The sequence below is a fragment of the Antrostomus carolinensis genome, unplaced genomic scaffold, assembly GCF_000700745.2.
Source record: "Antrostomus carolinensis isolate BGI_N321 unplaced genomic scaffold, ASM70074v2 scaffold44702, whole genome shotgun sequence".
NCBI lineage: Eukaryota > Metazoa > Chordata > Aves > Caprimulgiformes > Caprimulgidae > Antrostomus > Antrostomus carolinensis.
The window spans coordinates 1-22,263 of NW_010301031.1; the positions used below are offsets into that span (position 1 = coordinate 1).

General features: G+C 43.4%; 1 protein-coding gene across 1 annotated transcript; it reads left to right on the forward strand.

The window, feature by feature from the left end:
- Window positions 1–96: 96 nt before the first annotated feature.
- LOC104518422 (autism susceptibility gene 2 protein homolog) lies at window positions 97–22,257 on the forward strand (the record flags this gene model as incomplete). Its single annotated transcript, XM_010163320.2, has 12 exons — window positions 97–257; window positions 349–563; window positions 2,768–2,818; window positions 3,757–3,852; window positions 7,265–7,336; window positions 7,906–7,935; window positions 8,796–8,867; window positions 10,159–10,291; window positions 14,084–14,161; window positions 15,962–16,045; window positions 17,045–17,285; window positions 19,325–22,257. Coding segments are annotated over 12 exons (2,467 nt in total), but the record flags the coding sequence as incomplete, so codon positions are not given.
- Between the last annotated feature and the right edge of the window lie 6 nt (window positions 22,258–22,263).

Below are 22,263 nucleotides of genomic sequence, written 5' to 3' on the forward strand. Positions count from 1 at the left end.
CGGGGCCGCGGGCGGGGGGCCGCGGGCGGATGCTTGCTGACGCCCCCGATGATGTTTTCTGCTGTGATGACTCATGGTGTTCTCTCTTGTCTTTAGATACCAGCCTGTTGATATCATTCAACCAACCAATCATGTATTGCCAGCCTCATTCGGGGATTCTGATTGGTACTTTGTCACAGGCATCTCTCTTACCTCCACCAATGAGTCCTCACGTAGAAAACCACCACAGCATGACCTGCAGAAACAGGGAATGCCAGGTGAATATTGACTCTTTCTCCTCCGTCTTTGTGGTACTCACAGGCCCACGGGCCTCTGTGTCTTTTTTTTTTCTCTCTCTCTCTCCTCTAGATCACGAACTGCTCAGGCAAGAGCTGAACAACCGGTTTTTGGTTCAGAGTTCGGACCGGGCCGCTGCCTCACTTGGCCCGGTGCCGCTGCTGAGAGCGGAGTTTCACCAGCACCAACACACGCATCAGCACCAACACACCCACCAGCACACATTCACTCCTTTTCCATCCAGCTTGCCCCAGACGCCGCTCATGCCGCCCTCTGCACCTCCCATGGTGCGTACCCCAGCCCAAAATGTGAGGATAAGTAGAGCATCTCTGGTCAAAAAGCCTAACCCACTCTTGTCAAACAAAACCCAGTCCTCTTCGTTTCAGCCAGGCGTGCTGTCCCTGCCCCTCCGACCTGGAGGCCTGGAGAGACGGGCCCAGCACTCCCAAAGGGACCCCCTTTCCATCCAGAGCCTCCACTCTGAGCTCCCAGGTCCCCCACGCTGCCACCCATGAGCAGATACCGCACCCATGAGACAAGTCCAGAGTCCCTTCAGTTGCCCTTTTTGTGTGTCCTGCTGTGTATTTCTATCCCCCCTTCCCCAGAGCCAGGTGCCATGTCACACCAAAACACACCAACAAGGACACCACAAGGCCAGTGTCCTCCAGTACCAAACACAGTCCCCACAGCTGTTGGCTATAGGGCAAACCATACTTGCTTACCCAGAGCTCTCACCATAGTGCAGCATCTCATCTGATATGAGTTTTGTCCCTTTTCCTCCTAATTCCCTAATTTATATTGATTTTGGCATTTATTATTTGATTACATCAACAAGCACTAATTTGTGTGTGGCTGGTTCTTCTCGTGGGTGAGACCCTCCTGGCCACGTTCTAAGCGTTAGCTTTTTGCCATTGAATTTGCTTGTCACACAATGGGACTTTGCTGCAGCTGTTACAAAATTGTTAGAGATCTGCTACAAATGGATTTTGTCAGTACTTTAAAAGACACTCTCTCCCCATTTCTGGCAATTACTCTGTGAGATTGAAAAAACAAGATTCAGCTTTTTTTCCCCCCCTCTCAGTTTCACACTGTGTCCAAAATGTAGAAACAGCCCTCTTCTGCTAAGGCCAGCAAAAGCCAGGAGTAACAACAAAAGCAGCCTTTGGGAAGAACTACCAAGAACTCAAGGAGCATAATGTTTTTCTCACTTTTCTTTCCCACTGCTCACTGCCCAATGACATTCTTGGGTTGTAATCTGCTTAGCAGTGAGACAATTAAAAGAAATATCATCCACCCAAAATCCAGCCCCAGGTGTTTGCTCAATGTACTCATATGTAAACACCTTCCCCTCTTTTCTTGGTTTGTGTAAAACAATCTTGGAACTTTTTTCAGAAACCTCCTGTTATTTAAGAATCCTGATATCTGATCCTGCCAACAGCTCCCTTCCCTCCCACCCGTGCCCGTTGGTCTCAGCCTTCATAGCAAAAACAGCTTGCAAGGCTCTTTTGTTATATTTCACTCACATCTTCTTATATTCCAGTAGATCAGATCTGCTAATCTCAACACCAGAGAAGAGTGTTGAAATTTACAGCTGCATGTGTTTGGTAATTTATGGTATTTACACTGGAGGGGACATGGCTCCAGTAATAACTGTAATTAATGAAATTACAAATCTACTCTCCTGCACAGAGGAGTGTGAAACAGCAGCTGACTTGCCAAATAAGCAGCTTTTCATAGGGTCCTACAGCTCCCTTCCCTGCCTTCTTCCCCACTCCCTCCTCCCCAGCAGAATGTACATACTGTTCAAAAATGCAATGTATATAAGCTTTGGTTTTGCTTCCAAGGTGGTACAGGACAAATGGTCATAAAAATAAATACGGGGCACAGACTGCACACATGGAGGTGTTAAAACCCCATGCTGCAACGGAAAAGGTTAACAGTCAGCTTTTCTCTGGGGCACTCTTTCTTTTGCAGGGGGGGAGGAATATGTAGAGATTTGTGCATCTAAAGCAATTAATCTCTTTTCCAAATGATTTTGGCACTTACAGGAACCCGGAAAACAGGGAATTGGTATTGGTTGCCCCACAGTAGGTGTTGGGGTCTTAATGGAAAACATTCCCTACCTTCTAGTCTGTGGTCTAGTTCAGTGCTCCGGGGCAGATCGCAGATCTAGACCTGGAGCTGAGCTCCCCAGCGTTTCGCCGTGCTGCAGATACCTGGGCTGCTCTCTTCCTAGTGAAGGAACCTCTTCACGTAGTGCCTGCAAACAGGGTTCTGCAGGGAGACTCAGGGCTCAGCGCCTTTCCACCTCTGTTAGCTTTGGGAAATCAGTCAGCTCCCCGATGAGCGAGTGTGGAATCACCAGTCAGTTCTGCTCTGTTAAAATACCGTAGAAACGGGCCATGATTATTTGTCTGTGTTTAAATCATGATGTGTCCACTACTGCTGAAACCAAACTCACCTATTTCTTCTTTTTCTCTTTTCTTTCCAGTTTGACAAGTATGCTCCCAAATTAGACAACCCTTACTTTCGACATTCCAACGTGAGTGCTTACCTTTCTAGGTGGTGTCTTTGTAAATGGTTCTGCTTGCATTTCTTTTGCTTGTTTTCGATTGATTGGTACTGTTTTGATTCATTTGTTGCTAAAGCTCTTTTTCCATCTTGATTGGGTTTTTTTTTTTTTAAGGTACAAAATTTTCTTTGGGCTTTTTTTTTAAAAAAAAATCTTTGTCTACTGCATTTTTGCTGCTGCGGCTCTGTATTGCTGTGCCTGGGATGGCAGGGAATGCGCAGAGATTGCTAAATCGGTGGTCATTGCAGTATCTTTGCAGCTGGTGCTTCTCACAGTGCAGCAGCCCGGAGTGCATGGCTCTTTCACAAGATTTTGCTCAGGTCACAGGAGTAAGTCAGACTGGTGGTTTCTTCCTGGTGCTCCCCACTGCTCCAAAGCACAAAAACTATATGTTTTGGGACTTGTAAAACTGCTGTATGTGCTCAGGAGAGGCCTAAGCAAAACTTAACCCAACCTGCACAACTACAAGGTGGTGTGCATGTTGCCTGTTGTTAGTGTGCAATGCAGCATCTTGTGGTTCTTTTTTGCTTTGAAAAATTAAATCAGGTCACATTGCAAAACAGGAGCAATTTGTTTGCTACTACAGAAAAATTCAAAGTTAGCCAAAAGTGAACATAAAACCCAAATTACTCCAATTCCTTTAAAAATGGTGAATGCTCTGTGCTTCCTGCGATAGTTGCACAAATTTTTAAGACACACGTGTTCAGCACTATCTATAAAATTCATCAGATGAGTGCATTTTCTAAGTTTTGGCTTTGCTCTTAAAAATTTTGAAAGCAAATTTAGTGTGTGTTTTCACTGTGACACTCATTCAACACAGTACTATTTTTGTATGTGCCAGGCTTGGCACCTGCCTCCATTATTGTTCAAGTTGTCCTGTGACATAAGCATCTCTTTTTCTTTTGTAGTTCTTTCCAACCTATCCTCCAGCAATGCCTGGAATGCCACCCATGCTTCCACATTCAGGTCCCTTTGGGTCACTTCAGGGAGCATTTCAACCGAAGGTACAAACTTCTTCTTCTGAAGGCTTTGTTCTTTTGCTGTGAGAGAAACTGTATTCAGAGTCACGTCTCTGGTGATTTTGTAGCACATAATTTAACTGGCAGAAGTGCAGTGGGGTTGGAAGTGATCACCCCGCAGAACTGTGAGCATCCTCTGCACAAAGCAGCCAGCACTTTAGCAGAAATTTTCCCTTGGCACTACAGATCATTCCTTGGGAAAGAATATAGAGGTTCACTTGGGAGGTCAACTGAAACTGGAGGAGAAGCATACAGTCAAATGCATTATTTGATTGAAATATTACAGCTAATAACAGACCAATGAGTCCCAAATCATTTTATAAATTTAATGGTCTGAGATTGCAAAAGATAGACCGTGTTTATTCTCAGGAAAAAAAATGAGAAATTGACTGTACAAGTGTGGGAACAATAGGGAGAGACTGCTATAAATGGGTAGAGCAATTGGAAGGAGCTGAATTTTTATTCTCAGCTCCAACACTGTCTGACCTTGGGCAAGTCGCTTAAATCTTCTGTTCCTCAGCTTCCTCATCTATAAAGTTATCTTGCAGTGGGTTTTATAAGGGTTGATTAATGCCTGCAAGCTTCTTTGAGATAGTGTGTTTGAAAGGTGCACTGCAACTGTAACGTATCATTACGAGACGCGCTGATTGGCATTTGGAAATGTTGCCATGATAACCACCATTTTTTATTAATTCTGTGGTGTGTACTGCTTTTTTTTTTCCTCCCAGACTTGTTCTTTTTTTATTAACTATTTTTAAATGTACAGAAAATAGAAATATGCATTATATCTATATGCATTATATTTATATAGCATTTGTTTGAAAATGGGGCATTTACTCCATTTGTAAGTTGACATATCCTTAGCTTCCTTACATACTGTGATTTTTAGAGATTTCTTATCTTGAACTGCATTTCCACGGAGCTCTGCTACTGTGTTAGAAGCCTGGAAGGACCAGCACTGTGGCCAGGCTGCTTCTGTTTGCGTTGGGAAGGTCATTTCCGTAACCATACCAAGCAGGGCTCTGGCGTTTGCTTCCCTCAGCAGTCTCACTGACGTCAGTGGAAGTCAGTAATTAGCAACTACTGCAAATAGGGCCTCTTACAACCTTCCCACTTAACTTTTTTAATGGAAGCTGGAGTATTTCCTCAGTGCCCATTGAATCCCTTAGATTATTTTATTTTCTGGATAGATTACAAATAGCAAAGTCTCTAAATGGCTTTTCTCAGTAAGAGTTCTGGATGTAGTGGCTACAGGCGTAGAGGAGGAGCAGTTGCATCTAAGCAGAGTGAGCAAGAGGAGCAGGACGTAGCTGTCCCTTGATGGAGTTTGTCCACCTGTGTTAATTGTTGCTATTCTTGCAAGGGATGCCAGGGGGTCCCTACAGACCCCAAGTTGTCAGGGCATGAACTTGAATTTCCAAGAAAAAGAGTTGCACAAATAAGGTGGAATTGGCAAAATTTTGCTAATGTGAAGATAGGGTTCAGTTTTGCCATAAGGCTACTGTTAATGGGGAGCTTCTGATACACCGATAGCGTGCTCTTCTGGTTTTCATCCTCATTACAGAACTTTAGATACCATCTCACTGTAAAATACCATTAGGCCAAAGAGAAGCACTTATGAAACGAGAAAGAAAAAGCGAGCACAGACCCTTTACATTTTTAAACAGTTCTTAGTGCTGTATTATAACTAGCTGTTAATTGATTTTAATGATAGATACATAGAACATTTGCTAGCTTGAGTTTAAGCGGCGCAAGGTCACACTCTGGTGCCATGGTTAATCACTAACATCACTTGATCTCTGGACAGTGCTGTATTCACATGCAGTCTAACATCGAGAAAAAAGAGGAATAGGTTAAAAAATTGATCTGCCACTTTGGCACATTATTTTCCAGTTTCCTAGAGGAGACAGAGCCGAACTACTGGGCAAAGCCACTCTAGTTGTCGTTACTGCACCACTTTTCCATGCTCTCTCCCTCCCAGGCAGCTTGACTAAAGTCTTCATAATCACTACAGACCTGATGATTCGGTTTTGGCACACTGAATCCTGCACTTGCTTTCCAAAGCAGAGGTCTTGGTTTTGTTTTTCCCCTTCCCATGCCAGTTGCCTACAGCTGTGCATGTAAATCCACTGCACATAAATCCAGGCTGACGGTAAACTTCTCAGTGAGTTTCCCGAAGGCCATTTCTCACAAGCTAAGAACTTGAAAAGGTCAGAAGTATTCAGTTTACTTTGCTGGAGGAAGCATTCACATCTTTCTCCAGGGGATGAAGGGACAGGATGACACCATGCTATTAACATGTTGTGATCTTAAAGCTCTTGCCTGTATGATAGCTGTAACTTATTTGCCACCTTATATATACCTCAGCTGTCAGACAGGCCCTGAGAGCACAGATCTGCCTGGGGAGTTTGTTGACTTACCTACGCACATACACACACACACAAGAATTCTCTTTTTAATGAGCCTGGAAGTTACATTATGTAGCCTTAGACAAATTAAAACCTATGTTTCCTCCCACACCCATTAATTTACTCATTCCTTGTACAGTTTGACTATTGGAAATCTACTATAATTTGACCTAAAATGTGAGTGAAATAATCTCTTGGGGAATGAGGTTTAACCCCTCTGCACTCAGCTGCACAGAGGCACCAGGTGCAGTTGCTCTGGGAGTGGGAGATGGATGAATGCCAGAGTGAGAAGATGAACGAGTTCTTGGGGATCATCTAGGACAGGGCAACAGGTGGGATCTGGAGGAGGAGGAGGAACAGGGATTCATTCAATGAAGTGTTTAATTCTTGCTGGAAAATGATGGGATAAACAATGCAAAGTATAAAAGACCCACAAGCACCTTCTGAGGTTTCTCATTTTGCCTTGTCGAAGCCAGTAGATGGGCTGTTGCCATTTTTAGCCATTGTGTTATCCAGCCCCAGTCGGAGAGGGGCCATGGGCCAGTAGGTGGAATATGGGACTAGGGTGCTTGAGTTGTTCTGTTCCTGACTGCTGTACTGGCTGCTGCCTGAAACATGGAGGGAGTCAGTCCACCTCTCTTGTTCTTTCTCCTACTGCCTGCCTGTTTTGTCTAAAGAATAAGCTTGGGGGACAGGGACTGCCTCTTCCCATCCACTTGCATACTGCATAGCACAATGGGGTTGTGATTTCATTGGGGCTTAGGGGTGCTGCTGTCATACTGTTACTGCTGCTAAATAATAATAGATGACGCGGTGGTTAAATGCTGTTGGCTGTCAGTAAGAGATAACATTTAGCACTAATGTATCAATATGCGTGTTCCAAACACAGTACAAACATGGACTAATTAATGCTGTTAAGATCAGATAGAGATGTTAAATGTACTGCTGGTATGATACAGTATTATTCACGCTCTATTCTTGTCTTTCAGACTTCAAACCCTATTGATGTAGCAGGTAGACCAGGCACAGTCCACCATACGCTGCTGCAGAAGACTCCAGGGGTAGGCAATAATGTATTACCTTCATTTTAGCTTATCTGGATTTACAGTGAACACAGTGATTGCTCATAAAAAAAAGAGAGCAGCTGGTGAGCAAATTGGCCTTCTAGACTCTGAACGAGCAGTCAGGACAGAAGTTTCTTTTTCTGGTGAGACAACAGTAGCCTCTGCCAGTCAGGAATACAAAGAGATGTATTGACTTCTTTAAACAAAGTCAGAGGGAAATGGGGCAGGAAACCCCTTCAAGGTCTTTCCCCTAAGCGTTGCTTGGAGAGTAGTTTTACACACTCCATTTCAGAATGATTAGAAAGTTCAGAAAAGCACTGGCACTGTACAGTTGCTGGCATGAAGCTGCTTTGTTTATCATAAAATTATGCTGAGTTCAGTGCAAGGAATGAAAGAGAAGTTTTAAGCCTCCTTTAAGCCTTTTAGGTTTCCCATGTCACAGGGGACTTCTCTGGAACAGTGCTTTCTAAATGCTTCTGCTTGTTCAGAGGAAGTAAGTTCCCCACCTTTCTGTATATTGGCTAGTTTAAGAAAGACTGATTGTTTTATTTCTGCTTTTTCCACAGGTGTCAGACCCTTATAGGCCTCCAGTAAGAGTAAGTAAGGTTTGTGGGGGATTTTATATACATATATATACACATACACACACTTCCTCAATATTGTGCATGTATTTTTGAAATGTAACATGTCCAGTAGGAAACTTCACACTCATCCTTTATTTAAAGCAAAATGTCATCGTTAGCTCTTGAATCCCAATCTTATTTTGCATCCATTTATGTGCACTAATAGTTCACAGTATGAAATAAGGGTCACAGAAGTAAATGACTGTGAACATGGACAGACATTCACCAGTGATCAGATTCATGGTGGCTTAGGTCAGTGTGTTTTATTTGTGCTTCTGATGTTCCACAAAAGCACCCTACAGTAAGTACCACAGCTCTGCTGAGAAACAGTAATTCATTCAGCTGTGGCACTTCACCAGTCCCTGGTGATTGTTTGTCTGTTCCCTTTTCCTCCCCAAATGCAAGTAGCCATAATAACCACGCATGACTTAGCCTGCAGTGCAGCAGGGATGAATGAACAGGGCTCTTTTCAGAAACAGAACTGTTAACTATTAGTTGCTTTCTCTTGAGCATGGCACACTGCTCTTTGCTACCAATTATTTTGGTTTATGAAGGGAGGAGTGCAAGTAGGAAAGAACAAGGCAGGGAATCTCAGGTCTCCATGAAATGAGGAAGATATCCCGCATCCCACATTCTTCCTGTTTGTTTCTTTCTTAATTTAAACGTCATCTGCTGCAGTACAGAAAAAATGCTGATCACCAATTGTGCTGTTTTAGTAATCAGCTTTTCTTATTGCTTAGCTGCCTGTTTGACAGTAAGGGAAATGAAACATTCTATCTGATGTAGATTGCTAACGTATAAATTAATCTAAATTCTTGTGTTTTCCATTGCAGAAACCCGGGAAGTGGTGTGCGGTTCATGTACAGATCGCCTGGCAGATCTACCATCACCAGCAAAAGATAAAGGTAATTCAGACAGTTTCTGGAACAAAGCCAAGTCTTTTGGTTTACAGATTATATTTTAGTGAGCAATGAGCAGGAAGCAGTTACTGTTGGTGATTCTCAAGCTTTCCTGTATTGATTAACTAACACTTTCAATCCTTTACCATTATCCTAGCAAACATAAAGTTTATCTGAGGGCAAAGGAGTTGGGTTGAAGGGTAGCAAAATGAGCAGGAGATACTTGGTGCACAGCCAGAAAGAGAAGAAGAAAGGGAGGGGGAGGGTAATTGTGCCCCAAATCCATCTTTTTTTACAAAACATACATGTTTAATGTCATTTCCCTCTGTACAAGTATCTCCTATAGAATATGGAGTGTTATCCCATTCCTAATGAAATGACTGATACAGTGAAGAACATTACAAAACAGAGCAGGCGAGTAGATTGATAGTTACTCTGTTAGAGGTTGTTGGACTTTCTGCACTGCCATGATGATGGGCAGAGGGAGGGGGTTTAAAACTCAAGAGGTAACAAGGCATAGGTACACGAGGTGCTGTTAACAGGCTCAGAGCTCCCTGTGGCAGGCAGAATAACTGATAACCAGACTTCTGTAGCCTTTTCTTTTTTCATAGCTCCAGCTGTAGCTTTTTTGGTCCCATTAATGAAGACTACTCAGTAGTTAAGTAGGTGCACTGTAATTAGTGCCTCTACAAGTGGTGTGTCCATTTTTTTTTTATAAGCTACTGAGAGGCTGATATGACCTAGGTGCAGTTCTGACCATGCTCACTTCTATAGGGGAAGGATGAAAACAGCCTCCAGAGGAGCTTCATCATTTTCTTTATCCTTCGCCCCTTGACTGGCACTGAGCTGTACTAGCAGCAGGAAGGGCATAGTCTAGCAACATCTCTCTCTTTCCAAACTGGAGAAGCAAAACAGACGAGTCCATCACCCAGCTCTCAAGACTTCTGTTGGCAGCTTTCTGCCTGCAGAATATTTTTTGTTAGGCTGAGAGCACCGACTGATCCTGGGGTGCAGCGCGCTCAGTGTATCGCGTTGCACGCTCCACTGTGTGTGCTGAGGGGCTGAGCGCTCACTTCAGACCTTATCCATGTGGATGAGGCAGGCAGCTGAGAGGCTGTGGAGCGAAATGGCCTTACAGATGCTGTCAGAGCATGACTGCAGTACGTGACCAGAGACACTGCTGTCATTCTCCCTAACTCTCCCTGGCAGGACTAAGCAGGAGTGAGCTTGAACTCCCTCTCTTTTTCTCCCATAAAAAGGAAGTGTATAATGAGATTGTTTTTATATCATTTGACAGCAAATGCAGCTGGATCCCCACAAGCTAGAGATAGGTGGTAAACTTGACCTGTTCAGCAGACCTCCTGCCCCTGGAGTGTTTCCAGGCTTCCATTATCCACAGGATCTTGCCAGGCCTCTGTTTTCTACCACAGGTAAGAGGAGATCATCATTTATTGCAAAAAAACCCCAAACAGTCAGTGTATGTCATGTGTGTCTCTACAGCTATGTATGCCTCAAAGATTGAAGCAGGCCTGATGAAAATGTTCCCATTGCACAGGATTGGAAGTGGCCCCGGTCTCTTCCTTGCTTTTACATTTGCCATATTGTTCTTCTCAGCTCTTCCACTTGCCAAGTTTCTGTTTGCTTTCTGAAAACAAGGGGGTTTTGTAAAAGGAAGACTTCAGTAACAGCATTGAAAATATCACAGAAGGTGTATAAGTCAAGTGTTTGGATTTTAAATATAAAATCCCCCTATGTGTTATAAAGTCCAGCAATCGCTAAGGCTTCAAATGGTATATTGAATTTTAAAAAAAGAAAGAATTAAGTACAGTTTACATTGATCAATTACTTTCCAAGCTGTAGGAGACTGCAATTCTGACATTCTGGTTTTTGAGGTCACTGATACTATTCTTGTTGATTTCCATGTACCAAATGTTGGGTTTGTTCTCTTCCTAGGGCTTAAGTTTCCCCCCTAGACTTGTTCAGATTTTCTTTCTGTGTTTTAAGATGCCAAAGTCTGCCTTCTGTATGTAATTAATAGGCAACTAATGTAATTTTCTTTCCTAACTTTACTCTAGTTTCATGGTGCAGTATTGCATTTCCATTCTAACTCAGTGCAGACATGTTCTGGTTCAGCCTTGGTTCAACCTGTTGAAATTAATGAGGTTGGAAGTGTTACGAACTTTGTCCCAAATGTGACAGAAAAGGAACAAATGAGAATCAAGCTGAAACCTCTGTGAGAACTGAGTTTCATATGCAGATGTCCGTTAGCCCTCAGGAACTCCACTGGTGGTTCAGTTTGTCTTGCTGTCCTTATCTGTGGATGGAAATCCTTAACCAGCACATGCGTGTTTCCAGTACATGTAATCAGTGCTGACAGTAGCTGTACACTGTAGGATGATACCATGTATTTTGGTCTCTGTAAAGGTACTTTGGTAATAGGAGGCCAAGATATTTATTGCATCTCCTTGGGTGCATAAGCACAGCTGATTTACAAACCTCTGACTCTTCTCCTTTGGGACCTGTGTCCTTACCACTGTCTTCAGTTTGTCCTGTTTTGTCATTACAAAAAATCTTGTTTCACGTGTGGTTTTGCTACTGGAGGCTATATTGGGCAGAGTTTACCCTACCAGGCATAAAGGCACCAGTCAAGTTGGTATCTTGAGCTTTTTCCCTTAAAGACACAAGCATAGCTTGCTTCTCCATTCATAAAAGCAAGAGGGGAAATCGTATGGAATAGATACATTAAAGAAGGCAAATTAATAGAAAACTTTCAGTAGAGATAAACAGTCTTACAGCAAGTTGTCTGTGAGTATATTAATCACAAGAGCCATCACACGGTAAATCTAGGTAAAGAGTGCTGTCAAAGTGAACAAACATTGCAGCAGTAATATATAGGTGAATAAATCTTTTACTCTGCAATATCCGAGGCATTCTTTTCACCTTATCGAACAAGCGTGCAGTTGATGTGAATCATTGATTCTGCTGCATTGCCTAGTTACTGCGAGAGACATAAGTTATCTTAGGGCCACCTGTCTTCGGGACGGATGTTCAGCTGCCTGGCAGACACTATATTTAATAACTACCTGACAGCCTGCAATGCCGCTCCTGGCTTTCTCCGGAGGATTTTTTATTATCAGCCCATGTAGTTGAGTTTGTAAGCCGTCTCCTTTGAAGAAAGCTCCCATCCATTATACACCTTCTGAAATCTTAAAGGATTAAAAAGATGACAGTCTCCATCCGTCTTGAAGCATTGGGGCAGTCAGAATGTTTATAGATAACTCCAGGTCTCATTGCCGTGGTCTCTCTTAGTTTCCTCAACTCATTTTCTGGCTGCTTAGGTTTGTGGTGCCCAAGCTGGCGAGGGACATGCAGCGCCGTCTCCCTCTCCAGTTTTATACTCTGCTCATGTTCTGGACACATGAGTGCATTTTACAACAACAGTCTGTTGTTGGGCTCTGTCACCAGTGAAGACCAGATCAGGGACTGACCAGCACCTCCATAAAATGCTGTTTGGGGTTTCTTTGGGATGCTGTTGCTCCTGTGCATACTGATTTCTTCCCTCCATTTCCCCCTACTTTTGCTGTGACCTTCCATAGTGTTATCAGCTCTAATGATATATGGTTTAAATGTGCATTTGATGTGGCTTGGAGGTGAGGGGCAGGAACTTGCCAGAGCACATCTGCCACTGGTGGGAATCATTTGTGCAGGCCACAGACAAGGCAGAAGTCTTTGTGGTGAAGGTGACAGGAGCGCCAGGTGGGAGGAGAAGGATCATAATCCTCTTTTCTGTAATAGAAAGTTACCACTTGAGAAAGCTGTGACTGGGTAAGCAAGCTGTTAGTGAAGAGCCCGTGTTCCTGCCCAGTGTGGCTGCTGTTGTGTGCTGGAGTTGACCTGTTACTCTTCCCAGGATTAAGGGAAGTTAACTTTTTACCAACAAAACATATGAGGCAAGAGCACTGAAAAGCTTTACTTAGGTGTTGGTCTGTTTTGCACGTGACTTAACACGTCCTCAGGAAAGTGCTGCTTCTGTTATTGTGCGGAACTACTAGTTGCTAACAAAATGAGACAGTTAAAGCACAGGTATGGCAGGTCTTGCTTTCTGCAAGGGAGGCAGAAGTTGTGTTTGCATCCAGGCAGCATCTGAAAGTTATGATAGTTACTAATTCTGCTGTCTGCAGTCGTGGAAGCATTGGCAGGGACGAGGCACGGAAAGGACATTTACAGTCTAAACAGCTGGAGAGGGCTGGTCTTGTTGGTGTAATACTGGAGCCAGAAAAACATTTTGTCACACACATCAGAAACATAAATACTCAAAGGATGATTTCAGGTGCATCCTGAAAATCATCTGTACTAATCTTAGGGGGCAAAAGCCAGGCCCATGAGATTGCCCAAACACGCTGCCATTTGCAGGATACACAGGAGTTAATCTTCCTCCAAAAACCACGTATCCCAGCGGCAGGTGACACCAGTGCTTGTCACACTGCAGTTGCAAGCCCGTTCAGGTTCACGTGTGTCTGCCTGCAAAGGAAGCAAATCTCTCATTTTCTTTTCTAAAATGAGAGCAGAATTTTCTGCATTAGCCTGGTCCACCTTGAATTGCAGGGGTGACCAGCTTGTTTCAGCCCGATCTTGCCCTTTGCTCAAGCTCATATAGTCCAGCATGCTCAGCAGTGTTGCTCTTTTCCCGTGAGGTAGCGTGGCACTGTGGCAATGAGCAGTGTCTAGGAAAGGGAAAAAACACCACGAGGGCAGCCTGTGGATGCAGAGACAGATGTGAGAGCATAGAATGGAGCTCTCATGGGAGGGGCATGATTGATGTTCCCTGCGTGCCTGTCATTAATTAGTGTTTCATATAGACTCTAATCAGTCACTTCTGAGCACCCTCTGTCTGGGCCCATAACCTGGGCTGACCCTTTTTAATGTAAACACAGAGTAATGACTGAGAATGCCAGACAGAATTACTTCCTCCTTACTACAGGTGAGCAGCAGCTCAGTGCAAGGTCTCCTCCTGCCTCCTAGTGCCTAGAGAGTCCTTTAGGGGCACTCAGAGAAATCCTGCCCGAAGCTTGCTCGGCTGGTGTTTGGGGTCTTCCCCTGCCTTTGCTGTGTTTAAATCCGGCCTGTGCCTTTGCATCTGGTTCTTGAATGTGATGGCCAGGACCTCTGTGTATGCAAGCAGTCATTTGCCACTGAACTAAACAGGGACCTTGTTCTCACAGGTGCGACACACCCAGCCACGACACCTTTTGGTCCTTCACCTCATCACAGCAGTTTCCTGCCTACTAACCACTTGGCAGGTAAGTGTAAGTAAACCCTGCCTTCACCTTTATACCTCTGACCCATTCCTGGCTCTCCTGTGTGGTCCTGCCCTGAGGCACTGTAGCACTAGGGGAGGGAGAGGCTTAAACTGTCTCAGGAAGCAGAAGGTAGCTAGGAAGTCCTCCCACCCACGCCAGTCTCTGCTGTCCTCCAAAGGAGAGGATTAGCAGAACCTCTTCTGCAAGAGAAGAGGGCATTGCAGAGCAGGCAAGTCTGTCACAGCAGGACACTGCACAGCAGCTCAGATGTGACCTATAGAGCCCTTCTGTGCGACTGAATGTGCCCAAGCAAATGGGGGAAATCTGTGCAAAGGCACCTCAAACAAGCCACTGCTTAAAATGGGCTCCTCCCGTACTGTTTCCCACCTGTGAAAGTTCTTGGCTAGGTTCTTGGACAGAGTTCAGTTAACAGTTCCTGGCAAATAGCTGTTCTGCACATCTTGCCAGCCTTTCAGTTTCCTAATTGGCAGTAAGTAGAGCCTGATTTTCTCAAATTTCCTCATTTTAGAAGCTCACAAGCAGCTCATTGCCAATTAAAGTTCAAGCTCTGTTGATTAATGTTTTAGTAACACTCATCCAATCAGTAAATGTGGCATGCCACATGACCTAGTAGACTTTTATTCTGTTACAGATACCCAGATTTACATCAATTCCTGAACATTCTGTCAAAATTAACAATATCTCTACAGAGTCACTCAGCTACTTAATATCAAAGGGGAATGGCAAGAACAGCTATCTAAAAATAAGTAAAGAAGCAAATAGCTGTTAGCTTAAAGATGCAAGCCATTTGTGCTATTTTCCTTGATATTTTAAATATAAGAATATCTGTGAGGAAGTGAAGAGCAGCACACCTCCTGTAACACAGCAAGGTGAAGACTTCGAAGGGACAGTCAGAAAGCCAGTGGGCAGAAGGAGGAGTTATTTAGGGATGACCAGGAGGAAAGAAAACAAGTACACTGGTACAGTTTAACCCACAGTCATCTCTGGAGTGCAGAAACCTGAGTTGGGCTATCTGCTCAGAGAGGAACATCTTCTGATGATGAGTGCCTTTAATAAGGGGGAAAAGAAGGGGCTGGGGGGGGAGGCAGGACTTTTTGTAAAAGACAAGTGCCAGTGGCCAAGTAGTCAGACACTTGACTGGGAAAGGCAAGATTCATCTTTTGCCCCAAAGGATACAAACCTCCATCCCTTTGTCACAGTAGCTCCTAAGACTGCCCTATCATTTTCACCACCACTGGGATCAAGGAAGCATTTATGGGAGAGGATTTTGGCACAAAGAGGCCAAAGTTGGTGTGAGGATGGATGTCCATAGCAGGCAGTTTAGGACTGTCTCTATGCACTGTTACAGAGAGGGCAGCAAGTTGTGTACAGAAACAAGAGTGAAACGATGCATTCCCTCAGTATGCTGACCAAGGAGCCTGCTGAGGTTCTTCTTTCAAGGCAGTTGCAATCCTTCTACTATTAGTAGAAGTGTAAGGAAGGAGAGTTACAGCTCAGCAGCAGCAACCCTAATTTCAGCTATTAGACCCTAATTTCTAGCTCCCTTCTGACTGGCATACAAAAGTTTATTACAGCACCTGTTTGCAGGGTGAGCACTGAATCCCTTCTCCATTTTAACGTGATGGGAATTTTCTGTGCAAAGAACCTTGCAATGAGAAGGATCAGCTTAAAGTCTGGCTTAATCCTGCTTGGATTCAGACCGTTAAGAAGGGGAGGGGTGCATTTCATTCTCCAACATTCTTGGCTAAATGCCTGCTAAATCCCTGTTTGCCTTTCCAGATCCATTTAGCAGGTCAAGCACCTTCAGCGGCCTTGGGAACTTAGGCAGCAATGCCTTTGGAGGATTAGGCAGTCATGCTCTGAGTAAGTACTGGCTGGGTTACTGCAGACAAACATCCCTTCCAGAAAAGCCACATGCTAATATTTACAGCAGCTGGTGGTAGTTTTTAAAGTAATTCCTAACCTCCATTCTCCTATCTGAAAACACTGCACCTAAGATTTCCAGGTCTCTGCGGTGGGAGCTTTTCTGCGTGTCACAGACATCACTAGCTGTGCTCGGTGTCTCCTCACTGCTGAAGGTTGGTACTTTGCGTGCTCCTAGAGGTGCTAGAGCTGCAAGACCCCACTGAGCTCTGGGTCTCTATGGGCATCTAAAGTACCACCCTTCAACGGCGAAGATGTGCAGTGGAACAGCTATTGATAATTTTCCTAAATTAGTGTGTAGACTCCCTCTGTAACCATTGTCTGAAGTTAAAATTACCTGTATAAAATGATTTTACTTCAAAAACATATTACCTGTAGGTGAAACTTGCTTGAGAGCCACACATAAAGAGAGCATGCTTTTGCATCTCGTGGTGCAACAGGAATAGTTTAAGATTGATGGAGGAAAATCAAGTGACTGTTCTAAAAAGCCTACAGCCAAGTTCTGTTTTTATACACACACACATACCACTTTCTTTAACAAAAAAGTCCCTGAATCCTCAGCTGTAGGCAGCTGATTGCTTGTAACTATCCACAAATGAGTTTCTGCCAGTGAGGGGAGCTGAGGAAGAATATTGCTTTTGTGCTAGAACCCTTGCCAGGGTGGGGGGAGAAGAGGAGCTGGGCATTTTCAGTCATCTCTGAGTTACTCAGATGTGTAGTTAAAGCTTCCTCTGCCAGTAGTCCTAAAAGAGCTGGTGGATCTTACACCCAGTGTTGTAGGTATCTGTGTCCACCTGCTAGGAGCTCCCCCTCACTGTTAGCTCCACATTAAAAAGTCTTGAAAGGACAGTTCTGGTTTTGATTAGCATTGTGCAAAATGTGTATGTAATTGTTTAGTTTGAATTACTTTTAACTTCCCTCTCCCTGCCGTTATTCTAGCTCACAACAACATTTTTACTCACAAAGACAGCCCAAACCTGCAGAATTTCAATAATCCCCATGAGCCATGGAATAGGCTCCATCGGACCCCACCGTCCTTCCCAACACCTCCACAGTGGCCCAAACCCACCGATTCTGAGCGAAGCTCCTCAGTGACAAACCATGACAGAGACAGAGAGCGGGAGCGAGAGCCCGAGAAGAGGGATCTTTCTCTGAGTAAAGATGACAGAGACAAAGAGAGGTAAGCAGCCTGTGCTTTTGAGTACTTTATTCTAGGCCTCTTTTTCTTCTATATTTTTTCTAATTTTTCTGATCTTAAAATCATCTTAAGAGCAAAATGTTGCGTGCCTTTGAAGCAGCTGATGGCCTCTCCTTCAGATAAGAACAAGTACTAGCAACACAAAAAAAGGTCTTTGCCTTTTGGGATTTCTCCTCTGTGGAAATATGGCAAGCCAGCCCCTGCTAGTAGGTTAATAGCACCAGGCTGAGGAAATGAGCGTGTTGCTCTGTTTTCAGGGTATACTTGGCTGTTTCCAATGCAGCTGCTTTAGGATTGTTGTATATTCTGTGATGGGTCCTTTGGAGACAGTCATAGTTCTCATTAATGTACAGATATGCTGATGAATTCAAATGTTAGCTGGACATTAACGAGATAAAAATGCAAATGCCTGTATCTGGAGCATGAATCCATTAGCAAAACTGATTTTAAAAAATTGCATTGTAGACAAACCCTTATTAACAATGACAGGACTTGTATCACCTGGGCTATAGTTACTTCATTAGCTTCCAGTTATATGATTTTGAAGCGGTAAAGCCCTTTGTATTTCAGAGCCTGGTTGTCTCCAACAGGCTACTTCTTTGTAGGCAATAGCAGCCTGCAAGCCTTAGATGAGTATATTTGACTAGTGATAGGGGGTTCCTAGTTTGCCTGGAGTGCTTTTAATGAGCTCTTCAGGCAGTGCCTGTGAGCAAGATTATATGGAAGCAGTAGGCTGAAAATCATCTTGCTTTAAATGTGAAGTTGTCTGACACCCTTGCATGGATAGTCATTCAGATGGAAGTTCCCTTCTTGGCTTTAGTGTAATCCATTTTCAAACCAAGGTTACTTTACTTTCAAGAGCGTTCACACAGGGGTTAACATCTCTATTACATTTCTATTAATTCAGCTTAAGCTGTCCACAGCATCCCTGTTTGGACACGGTTTTAATAAACCACATCCTTGACCAGGAATCAGAACTACTGCAGAGGAAGAAATCTGTGTTAGCAATGTAATCATAAGGGATAAACACTCACAGAACTCCCCAAAACACCTCCAGCTTTCAGCACTCAGATCTTACAGCCCTTGAAAGGAAACCCAGCATAAAACTTAGGCATCAGTGAGCCTCTCAGCTGCATAATGCAGTTCTCTCAATCACACCATCATACTTTGCATTTAAAGTGTCTCTCATTTAGAGACAAGTGCTTTTAAAAGGTGAGCATTATTTATTCCCCTCTTAAAGAGGGGGGAGTAACTGTGACTAATTGCCTTGCTCAGAGATAGAGGTGCAGTTAGAAATGTAAACCCTATACTCATGCTGCTCTTTCTAAACTGTGGATATTGTCATCAAACCCCTTGTTCCTCATAGCAGGTCCTCTTGAAACAGAGGTAAATCACTCAGTTTCATGGCCTATTCAAGGAATTTTTTTCCTTAAGCACCTGGCTTACCTGCCAAAACTGCCAACAACAAAAACTATCCTGCAGCTCCATAGGAAAACAAACATCAGGCTGTGGCTGCTTGCAGTTGACAAGGCTGTCTTGTGAAGGACCTGCATTCATTTCTGTAGGCTTCTGTTTTGTATGCCCAGATCCATATTTTAGGAAAGGAACCTGAGTTAAGAGTGTTACAGCCAAGAAAATCATTGTCTGGCAGCAGGATGTATATATAAACACAAAATAAGCATCTTTCTTTTTAAAAAGAGCTGCCAAGAGTTGTTTCCCTGCATTTCTCAGCGAAGTGGCTGTTCTCTTAAGGTGAATAAGCTGTTCTTTCAAATGCATCCCCAGTTCAGTCCCCAAATTTGTGGACATTCAGCATTTTTTTCTGTAGAGTATGTAAAGGAAGGTAGCACATATATTTATTTTAGTGTAGCATCACAGCTATAGCTGATGCTGGCAGAACTTTCCAAATAATTTTCTGAGCAATCTGGAATTACACAGCTAGATACAGCACTGTGCATGTCCAGCATCACATGTATGCTTGTTCACACAAACACAAGGATGTATGCTCTCTCTTTTTGCAGAGACCTCATGGATAAAAACAGACATTCAAACAGATCCTCACCGGCATCGGCTCCAGTGACACATCAGATAAGCAATCTCATCCGCAGCAACAGCCAAACCTCCAGCGATCCCATCAGGCAGGTTAGCCTCAGTGAAAGGGAAAGGTCCAAAGAACCCGAGCGAGAGCACCCTGACCGGCTGAGAGAGCCGCCCATCGCAGAACACAAGATTAAAGAGAGCCGTTCCCCAGTGAAGGAAACTCCAAGCCATGATAAGAGACCCTCTGAGGACAACACAAAGCCAGTAATCCAGTCTGTATCCCCATACAGCAAACCTGCACTAAGTGAGAGCTTGAAGCTCACTAATCTAATGAGCAAGGACATGGAGAGAAAGACAGAGCTTCCCAGCGACCTCCAGAAGATTAAGAATGACATCAAAGTCAAAGAGGAGAGGAAGGAAGACAGTGACGTGCTGGTGGTAGGGTCTGAGCCTTCACAGCACTCCCGATCAGTGGAGCATCCCCCACCACCTACTTTGCATGGATTATCATTGCCTCACTCAATGGCTGCCTCTATGCCCATCTCCATGGGCAGCGTGCATCAGATGAACAACATGAATGTTCTGGACCGCAGCAGAATGATGACCCCGCTCATGGGCATGAATCCTTTGTCAGGAAGAGAGAGGCTGCCACATCCTGGATTTTCTTGGGACCCAATGAGGGATCCATTGCGAGATGCCTACCGGAGCTTAGACCTGCACCGTCGAATGGACTTCCAGCTCCGGACAGATCCTATCCATAGGTTCCCTACCACCTCTGGGTTTTACGACCATGAGCGTTCTTATAGAGACAGGGAGCCACATGACTATAACCATGAAAACCTTCTTGAAGCCCGCCGAGAGCAGGAGCGGTTGCGGCAAGTGGAGGAAAGAGAGCGCTTGCACTTACGGGAAGAACTTGAGCGTGCCAGAATGCACCACTTGCACTCATCCCCCATCGAAAGTCACCTGGCACACGTGCCATCCTTCATGCCTCATTTAAGCGGGATGCATTACCCCAGACTGAGTCCATCCACTGCCATGCACAATGGGATTTTAAATAGGAACCCACCAACTGCAGCGCTGAGCGCCCCGCCGCCTCTCGTACCAGCGAGCAGCACCAGACCTGCCTCCCCACGCAGGACTACTCCACTCACAAACTCAGAGTCCAGGGACTATTCCCCCTCTAGGAACCCCAAAGAAGTAGAGGCACGATAGTCCCCAACATCGAATTTTAAACATGCCTGTACATAAAACAAACAAACAAACGAAAAAAGAAAAAAAAACAGAGGAAAAAAAAAAACAAAAAACAAACCTTTTACAAAATGCACTGCTGTAAACTTTTTTTTTTTTAAATGTAAAATTTGTAGAAGTTAAGCACATTTCCATAAAAAAACGGGGTTGGGGATGCAGACTTTCCAACAAGAAGGTTGCTGAGAATGGGAATTTAATATATAGGTATTGATTTTTGGTTTTGTTTTTTGTTTCTGTGCTAAAAAAAAAAATGAGTTAAAAATATCAAGTTTGTACATTTTTTCCCAAATGTGAGAAACATTTTTAATGGATTTGTATTTTTTTTAATTTTGTGCTCTTTATTCACTTAAAAAAAAAAGAAGAAATTTTGCTTTTGTTTTTAGTTAAATTTGCATTTTAAAGGCCTCAGATCCTTAAGAAAAAAATACCCAGGGTTTCTTAAAAGTATTATTTATGGAAATACTGTAGTTTTACAGTCCACTGTGAGGTTCCCTTCTGAGGCCAATTGATCACTTACCTTGGTACTTTGGAACCGAAGTTACAGATATATATTAAAATATTAATAATAATAATAATGTACAAAACTGTTTGTTTTTTGCCTTATTATATTATGCAGAAATTTAAGAGGAATTTTTTTTGACTTCTTGTTTTAAACAAAAAAAAAAAAAACAAAGAAAACAAACTGTAAATATTCTGTTAATATAAATGTACACCAATATTAAATTCTTAACATAGGTAGACTTTATAAAAATGGTTTCTAGAACCACTCTGGTTATTTGTTAACATGGTTACAACTCATACTCTTGTCACAGTCAGAAATTCACACTCAGAAAGCTAAGTACGGCATATATACTTCAACTATGCAAGAACTTGGAGGCAGGTCTTAGTGGATGTTGGGGGGAGGAAGGTTTAAAAAAAATAAAAAAACCAACCCAAAAACAACCAACTCGCAACTATGGAGACAGAATGGAAATGGCATGTGAACAGGAAGAAGGATTCTTGTGTTTAACAAAAAAAAAAAAATAGAGAGACTGAATTTTTTTGTACAAACACAAGGGACAGATCGTCAAGGAAAGAGAGAGACACACGCTCCTGGAAGGGAATTTTGGTTTCCTACTTTTCAAGCTGGCAAAAGCAGATGGAACTGGCACAGTACCATGCGGCAGACCCTTTCCTTATTTTTTTTTTTCCTTTTTTTTTTCTCTTTTTTTGTGTTGTGGGCAGGATCGCTGGCAAGCAAGGACAATTTTCCGTGGACCCCTTGTGCTAATTGTGCAGTGTTCTTATTGGAATCTGTATACAAGACAAAGTAGAATTTTAGGAGTGCAAAAAAAAAAAGTCTAATGGTTGATTAAAAAAAAAAAGAAATTCTGATATATTATCTATAGTACATGAAGACCATAAGCAAATGTTTGTTTCAGTGTGGTTCTGCCTTGAACTGCTTTTTGGCATGATTTATTTTTTATTTCCAATTTTACTTTTCATCCATATGTAAATTTTGCCATGTTTTACTTGCTGTACCATCCCCCCTCCCTTATTTTATTTTTCAGTGTCCATGTTTTATATATCCTGGGCTTTTTCTCTCTAGTTAATTCAGTCATCCGCTACTATTTTCTTGGCTCTGTAACTCTTGTTTCCCCCCCCTCCCCATCCTCCCCCCTGCACCCCC